This window comes from Vulpes vulpes, chromosome 9 (assembly GCF_048418805.1).
Source record: "Vulpes vulpes isolate BD-2025 chromosome 9, VulVul3, whole genome shotgun sequence".
NCBI lineage: Eukaryota > Metazoa > Chordata > Mammalia > Carnivora > Canidae > Vulpes > Vulpes vulpes.
In genome coordinates, this window is record NC_132788.1 from 105014623 (window position 1) to 105023017 (window position 8395).

The 8395-nt window shown below is 55.9% G+C and overlaps 1 protein-coding gene across 1 annotated transcript; it reads left to right on the forward strand.

Annotated features, from left to right (window-relative positions):
- The first annotated feature begins 1299 nt into the window (after nt 1-1299).
- On the forward strand, nt 1300-6739 carry TNFSF14 (TNF superfamily member 14). The gene is made up of 5 exons (XM_025988492.2): nt 1300-2058; nt 2230-2505; nt 3998-4031; nt 4295-4336; nt 4976-6739. Exons 2-5 carry the CDS (start codon nt 2287-2289, stop codon nt 5401-5403), a joined length of 723 nt encoding a protein of 240 aa, XP_025844277.1. The 5' UTR covers nt 1300-2058; nt 2230-2286; the 3' UTR covers nt 5404-6739.
- The last annotated feature ends 1656 nt before the right edge of the window (nt 6740-8395 follow it).

Consider the following 8395-nt stretch of genomic DNA (forward strand, 5'->3'; position numbering starts at 1 on the left):
AGGGAGGTGGACACGGAGCAGAGTAGGGACCCCTGGTGGGCATCTGCAGCTCACCCAACTTTCCCCGGAGAGTTGCTCTCCTGTGCAGTCAGGGGGGATGACTGGATGTGGCCCATGGGGCATAATTTGCTAACGCCCTATACGCTCAATGGGAAGCCATTACAAGATTGTAAGCAGGGGAGAGGTGAAGGCTGATGTACGTGTTAAAAACGCCGATGGCAACAGTTCCAATCCCAGCTATATGCCCAAAAGACTGGGAACCCGGTGCCCAGACAAATACGTGTGCACACATGCATGCTCACAGTAGCCCAAGGGTGGAAACAATTTAAACATCCGTCCAAGGGCGGAAACACTGGAACATCCCTCAGCCCTAAAACGGAAGGAAGTTCCGGCACCCACTACAACGTGGATGAAACCCAAAAACGTTATATTCAGCGAAAGAAGCCAGACACAGAAGGCCACAGATGGCATGTGTCCACTTTTATGAAACATCTGGAATATCTAGAATGGGTGACTCCCCAGAGCGGGAAAGCTGACTTGCCGTTGCCAGGGGCTGGGAAGGGGCTTGTCTTTCAAGGCACCAGAAATGCCTGGGAACTAGATAGAGTTGTCTGAGATTGTAAATATCCTAAATGCCACTGAGTTGCTCACCTTAAAAAAGGTTAGTTTTATGTTATGTGAATTTTGCCTCCATAAAATAAAATGAAATAAGCAATCTCACACCAGGTAGAGGGCAGAGAATGAATTACGAGGTGGCTAGAGGGAAAGAGAAGGTAAGAGTGGAAGAGCCCAAGCCAGAAGTGGTGGGTTGCCCTGGGGTCTCGGCGCAGTCTGGCCACTGTAACAACCCTACACTGGGGGCCTTAAACAACAGACATTTATTTCTCACAGTTCTGGAGGCTGGAAGTCTGAGAGGAGGGTGCCAGCTCGGTCGGGCTCTGGTGAGGGCTCTCTTCCTGGCCTGCAGACAGCAGCCCTCTGGCTGGATCTTCACCAGGCACCCAGTAGGGGCACTCATCCCATTCTGGAGGACTTCACCCTTGTGACCTCATCCCCTCTCCCAAGGCTCCACCTCCAGATACCAGCACTTTGATAACCAGGACCTAACCGTAAGAATGGAGGGAGGGACAGAAACAGTCCACAGCCCTGGGGAAGGTGGTAGCAGTAGGTATGGTCACAGGTGGCTGGATTGAGATGGGCCTTGGAGACTGAATCACCAAGGCTCGCTGAAAGGTGGGATTTCAGCAAAAAGAGAGAGCTACTCAGGCCAATTCCGGGTGCCCTCAGGACGCCTTCCAAGCCTGGGTCTTAGCCTGGTGACCAGTGGTTCCAGCACTGACTCTGAGTTCCCATTAAAACTTGCATGCATGCATGCACACATGCACACACACACATGTGCATGCTTATGCACACACACAGGCACACATATGCCTGCACTGGGACACACTTGTGTGCATTTCACCCACATGTGTGCATATGTATGCATACAGGTGTGCTCACACCTACACACATACACATGCACACACTTACATACACCTGCATGAGTGCCTATGTACGCATACAGGCACGCTTGCACCTGCACACATATACACAGCATACACATGCCCATATGCACACACCTGCATACATCCCGGGTGGATGCACACACCTGCATACACCCACACGTGTGCATATGTATGCATACGGGCATGCTCACACATGCACACATGCATTGAACACAATATACACACGTGCACACACACACACACACACACAAACCACTCTCGTATTTCCCACTGCTCTCACCACCATCTAACTAACATACTGTATAGTATTTTCTTATTTACCAGGCTCATTGTTAAGGGGCGAAGGCGCTCCATAAGACCAGGGACTTTTGTCTCTCTTGTCCACAGCCGTGCCCTCAAGCCTAGAACAGTGCCTGGCACGTGGGAAATGCTCTATAAATATTTCGTAACAAAGAAGCGGCCTCAGGGAAAAGCTGGGGCCTCCCCTCTCCATCCCTACCTGAGTCACATCTTCAGATGCCCCTGGAAAGTGTGAGAGGCTGCATGAGTGAAAGTAAGATGGGGCCAGCCTGGGGGTGGGGGGACAGGAAGAAGAGGAGGGCCAGTGGGGAAAGGGGAGGGGCTGAACCCCGCTCTAAAGGCAGCCCCGGGACCCACGGGCGCCTGTCTGCAGCGTGGGAAGCCCAGGAGCATTGGGCAATTGTGGTTTCCTCCTTGCCCTCAGGGACCCAGCCGCGCTAGCCCAGCTCCCGGGGTGTCTCGGGACCTCATCTGCTCAGGCATGGAGGAGCCCGTCGTGCGACCCTCGGTGTTCGTGGTGGACGGGCAGACAGACATCCCATTCACAAGGCTGGGGCGCAGGCGCCGGAGCTGGCCCTGCAGTGTGGCCCAGCTGGGCCTGGGCCTGCTGCTGCTGCTGCTGGTGGCCGGGCTGGCCGTCCAGGGCTGGTTCCTACTCCGGCTACACTGGCGCCTCGGGGAGATGGTCACACCCCTGCTGGTGAGTGGGGCTCGGGGCGGGGGGCGGGGGGGGGCTTCTGTGTCACTGGCATCCCTCTGTGCACGTGTGTGTGCAAGACAGGAGACAGACCAAGAGCAGCCCAGGGCGAGTCAGCTCACCCCTCCGAAACTCAATTTCCTCGTCTGTTAAGTGGCTGTGGAAATGAGTGCCCACCCGGCAGGGAATGACACGGTGTCGCGGGTGTGGCGCCTGGCGGCGGGGCCCGAGGCAGGTGTTCAATCAATCAAAACCGGCATTTTTTTTTAATGGAGATATAAATACTCGATCTTCTAAGGCGTGCAACGTATTTGTACCGCAACACGATCGCCAACACCTCTGCGCTGTCACGTAATTACCATTTCTCCTCGTGGTGGCCACAAAGAAAAATCTGGTCTCTCAGCAGGTTTTATGCTCATAACATAGTCTTGTTGCCGGCAACCCCCGGAATGGGCATTTGGACATTGTTAGGTATTGTCAGCCGTACCCTGACCCCCACTGTGGGGACCGCCACTAACCCGCTTGGTCCGAGTCTGTGAGAACCTCTCCCTGCGGCAGTGTGCTGTTGGCGGTGGCTGTCTCTGTCTGTTTGCCATGTGGCCTTGGCCTTTCATGTCCTGTGTCTCCCCAGGTCATTTCACCTTGTGGCTGCACCCGATGGCCATACGTGCATGTGCCGCACGGGAACCCGTGCTGCTATCCCGCGCCTGTGTGCCCAAGTGTTCACGGACTGGCCTGTCCGTGGCCCATGTGTTGGCCTTGCACACAGACCCACAGGGATCCATAAACCATGTGCCCGTGTATCCGAGTCCACGTGTGCCTTGTCGTGTGTCACACGAGTGTCCAAGTCTGTGCTCTATGCCACATGTCCATCCATATCCGCTTGTTGGCATTAATGTCCCCGTGTCCTGCCACCTGAATGTCCGTGTATCTGTAATATTACTTCTTTAAAAAAAAAAAAAAGATTTATTTTGTGTCTCTCATGAATAAAAATCTTTTATTTATTTTTTAAAAAGATTTTATTTATTTATTTATTCATGAGAGAGAGAGAGAGAGAGAGAGAGAGAGAGAGGCAGAGACACAGGCAGAGGGAGAAGCAGGCTCCATGCAGGGAGCCCGACGTGGGACTCGATCCTGGGACCCCAGGATCACGCCCTGAGCTGAAGGCAGGCAGGCACTGAACTGCTGCGCCACCCAGGCGTCCCTGCTTCTTTAATTAACCCTTACCTAGTACCTCCTATGTGCGGGGCACCGGAATGGCTTTACCCCACCCCTACCCCAGCCCCGGTGAATTCACTGGACCCCAAATAGCACCATTCATTCACATGTCTATTTCGAGAGGGGAAAGCTGAAGCTGCTTGGTGGGGCCGGGGTGTGCACGTGGCCCTGGGTGGCGTCTGTACCTGTGGTCTGTGTGCAGCTCACAGCCACGAGCCTGAGGACGCCAGTGCGTGGGCCACGCAGGTCCTCACCACCGGCTCCTCTGCATTTTCAGGATGGAGATGCAGCCTGGAAACAGCTGACTCAAGGTGAGTCAGGGTCCTGGGCCCCAGGGAGGGAGGGTGGGATGGTTCCCACGCTGCCCCCGCCCCCTCAGCCCATTGCCCAATGTGATTTGCACAACTGATCTGAGCCCTGCAGGTGCCCCTCCCCCAGGCCCGAGAAGCAGAAGTCTGGGCCACTCCGGAAAGGGTGGGGTTGATGCCAGGAGGTAGACCTGATGACCCCTCCGGAGGCTGGCCCTCGCCCCCCACTGCTTCCATCGCTAACCTCTCACCCTCTCCCTCTCCAGAGCGGAGGTCCCACCAGGCCAGCCCAGCTGCACACCTCACAGGTGAGGGGGACCCCGGGGCCTGGCACGGGGGAAGGAGGGGAGGGGCAAGGTGTCCTTGGGGAGACCAGATGGCCAACATGAGGATCCACGCATCCATCACAATTTATTCACAGCCTTGCCCAGGACACAGACACTGCCTACACCCAGGCAGTGTCTCATTTCATTTATTGAATACACCCTTACGTGGTGCTCACCGTGTCACACGTACTGTGACACGCTCTGTGCATGTTCATTCATTACACCCGAAGGAGGCACTACTCACATCTCCATTTTACAGAGAGAGAGAGAGAGAGAGAGAGAGAGAGACACTGACGAAAATGGAGATTATTAGGCTTCTGGACCAGGGTGGTTCCGTCTCTGGTCCTTGGTTTTGCCACTCACCGTTTTTGATGCTTTCGGCCAGTCGCTTAATTGCTCCGTGCCTCAGTTTTCCCACCTGCGGGAGGGGAGGGGGCATGAGCTAAGATGTATAAGAAGCAAGTGACTTTGCCTCTGGGTGCCTCAGTTTCTCTACCTGCAAAGTGAGGATAAAGTGAACTAACGTGTATAAGGTTCTCAGAAGGACTAACACGGGAGGGTCGCCATCACCCTGTCTCACCCAGGGAGGGACACGTGCTGACCCTCTGTCTCCATCCCCAGGGGCCAACTCCAGCCTGACGGGCAGTGGGGGCCCGCTGCTCTGGGAGACAAAGCTGGGCTTGGCCTTCTTGCGAGGCCTCAGCTACCGCGAGGGCTCCCTGGTGATCGCCCGGGCCGGCTACTACTACATCTACTCCAAGGTGCAGCTGGGAGGCGTGGGCTGCCCGCAGGGGCTGAGCAGCGGCCTGCCCATCACGCACGGCCTCTACAAGCGCACACCCCGCTACCCCAAGGAGCTGGAGCTACTGGTCAGCCGGCGGTCGCCCTGTGGGAGAGCCACCAGCCCCCGCGTGTGGTGGGACAGCAGCTTCCTGGGGGGAGTGGTGCACCTGGACGCGGGCGAGGAGGTGCTGGTCCGTGTGCCCGACGAGCGCCTGGTCCGACTCCGCGATGGCACCCACTCCTACTTTGGGGCTTTCATGGTGTGAAGGAAGGGCTGCCAACGGACTGAATGGGGGTCCGACAGGCAGTGACTCAGAGGGTGCCCTGGGGAACCCAAAACTCAGGAAGCAAAGAGCCCGGCGGGCACCTCCAGGGGCCGAGGACCTAGCCACCCCTGAAGGCTGCAGACCCAGCTGGCACCTCTGGGGCACCAAAGAAATCTGCAGACCCTGCCACGGACAATACTGAGGACAAAGACCCAGAGACTTGGGAGTCGGGAGGCCCCCAACGGGGGGAGAAAGCTCATATGCCTGATATTCAGGAAGAAGGGGTGAGGGGTGGGTATTTATGTTTTTGATTCAGAGAAGAATGGGACTTGCCGGTCCAGGGACTTGGCTGAGGACAGGAAGCCTCACTGTCCCCCACTCTCATGAGTGTGGGCGGTTGTAGGGAGAGTCATTGTTAGGATTCACCCACGTGGACAGCCCAGCCCAGGCCCACCCATGGCCATAGTCATGCACTCAAGATCCACACGCAGTTGTGTGGCCACACCCCCTGCGGGTCCTGTAGGGGTTCCTCGCAGAGACGTGGTGCGCGGATGTGCCCGTAACTGTTTGGCGACCAGCTCCCCCAGGAGGGAAGAGGCTTTGTAGCGTCTGCCAGTTCCCTGGTGTCGTTATTCCCAACACAACTGGTTTCTGGCTACCAATGTATCACCGACTGGCTGGTTGGATCCCAACACCGCCGAGCACTCACACCCCACTAGGACATCACGGCTGTGTTTCAGCACCCAGGTCAGGGCCTGGCACATGGCAGGTGCTTGGAAAATGTTTACAGAGAGAAAGAAAGGAGGGAGGGAGGGAGGAAGGGAGGAAGGAAGGAACGAAGGAACCAACGAACGAAGGAAGGAAGGAAAGGAGGGGAAGGGGAAAGAGGGAGAGAGAGAGAGAGAGAGAGAGAGAATGCAGACACACCTGCAGCATCACAGAATCACACAGCTCCATGATCGCTTTCACATCTGCACTGAGGCACACAAGGCATCAGATTCCTGCACAACTACACACAAGTCATAGCATCACAGTCACACACACACAGTGTGTGACAACCACGTATGACACAGTCACACACAAGTCATCATCATAACCACAGTCATCCACGGGGGCCATACAGCCACACCAAGTGTGACACATGGGATAGGTGCTCGTCACATCGGACTGCATCACAGTCACACCCATCACACACACACACACACACACACACACACGCACACGCAGTCTAAGGTTCCTCCTAGCCAAGACGAATACATCCTGGGATGAGGACCAGACTTTGTCTGAAGCCCTGGGCTCCCTGACCACAGGTCTTGGAAATAAATGGTAAATGTTGCCACCTGGGTCCGTCTATTCTCAGGGGAAGGGTGGCTCATAGAGGCAGAGGGGTAGATGGAATCACCCACGGAGGTCACTTGACAGATAAGAAAACTGAACCCAGCTGGCCCAGCTCCCTGCAGGAAGCTCGGGGCAGTGGGGGGCTGGGGGTACCAGAGATCTCATGCCTGGGTCGGCCCCTCCCCTCCCCCTCGAGTCTTCCAGCGCTGAGGAAGTAGAGGCTACACCCTGCCAGGCACTCTTACTGCAGACGTCTGTCCGTCTGTCCGGAACAGAGTGGTAGTCTAACCAGCCAGCTGGAAGCTTGGAGCAAGTCGGGGTTCGGGGAAGGTGTGTGGGGGGGGGGACAGATAAGGATAAACACACAAATCAGACGGTCTGTATAAATGAGCAGATACCCTGGTGTGGCCAGAGGGAGATGTTGGTGCCTAGGACCTGAAAATAAGGGCTCAGCCCCCAGAAGTGGATGGATCATTGTCGTTACTGTGGCTACTGCCGTCCTGTGGCCCGCCACAGCGGAGAAGGAAGCAGGCCTTGCAACCAGATGGTCCTGGGTTCCAATTCCACTCTGCCACTTGCTGCTGCGTGACCCTGAGCAAGTCTCATCCCTTTTTGGTTGCCTACGTTTCCTCATCTGTAAAATGGGAGGTGACACCAGTCCTCACCCCTAGGTCTGTTGTAAAGACTCCATCGATCAGTCATGGAAACAGCCATTGGCTATGGTGCCTGGTACGGGGTAAGAGCTCCCTAAGTGTGCGAGTGACATAAGTGATTTAGAAATATCAAGAACAGCCTTTGTCAGGCACGTTCCCTATGCCAGGCATCTTGCGTGAGTCACACCCTTACATACGTACCTGGGCAGGGGCTATTGTTGCCCTCACGCTCCAGATGTAGAGGAGGGATGCTGGACTCCACTTCCACCGAGAGCACACAGCTTTGCGCCTCTCTGCCCTTGAGGACTGGTGGGAGGTGGGGCAGCCCCAGATGCCCGGCCTCAGCCCCTGCTGGAGTTTCCTTTACTCTTGTCACCATTTTTCTATTTCCGTGGCTTTGATGAGACCAAGGTGTGGGGACGGCGTAGTTACAAAGCCACCAGCAGCCACCAACTTCCGCCTGGGGATGGAACCTCTCACTAAGTTTAGCCTCCAAAGATCATTCCTGGGAGGGGCCTCCCAGCCCTGAGGTGGAGGAGCAAGCGGAAGAAGAGAGGGTGGGTAAGAGGATGGGTAGGGTAGGGTAGGAGGGAGATGGAAAGAGAGGAGGGGAGAGGAAGATGGAGGGGAGAAGGAGGGAGGAGGCACAGAGAGCCCTGCAGGTGTGGAGGCTGGTGCAGGAGGGCACCTAGACCCCAGCTTGATATCAGATAGGCCATGGGGCAGGATGCCCCCAGCCCAGGCCACTGACCTACTTTACAACTTCTGAGAAGTTTATCTGCTTGATTTCCGCTTTCACATCCCGCGTTCGGGCATCTGTTCAGAGATCACCTTCCCCCACAATTGGCTCTTCCTCGAGACCTGAGGTCTACATCCTGGCCCTTCCCCGGCCCCTGGAAAGCTCTCCCTTCATCTCTTGCCAAGACCCAGAGGTGGTAGAAGTAAAAGTAAAGATGATAAATCATTTATTAATTTTGTATTATAATGCTATGTCCTTCCTG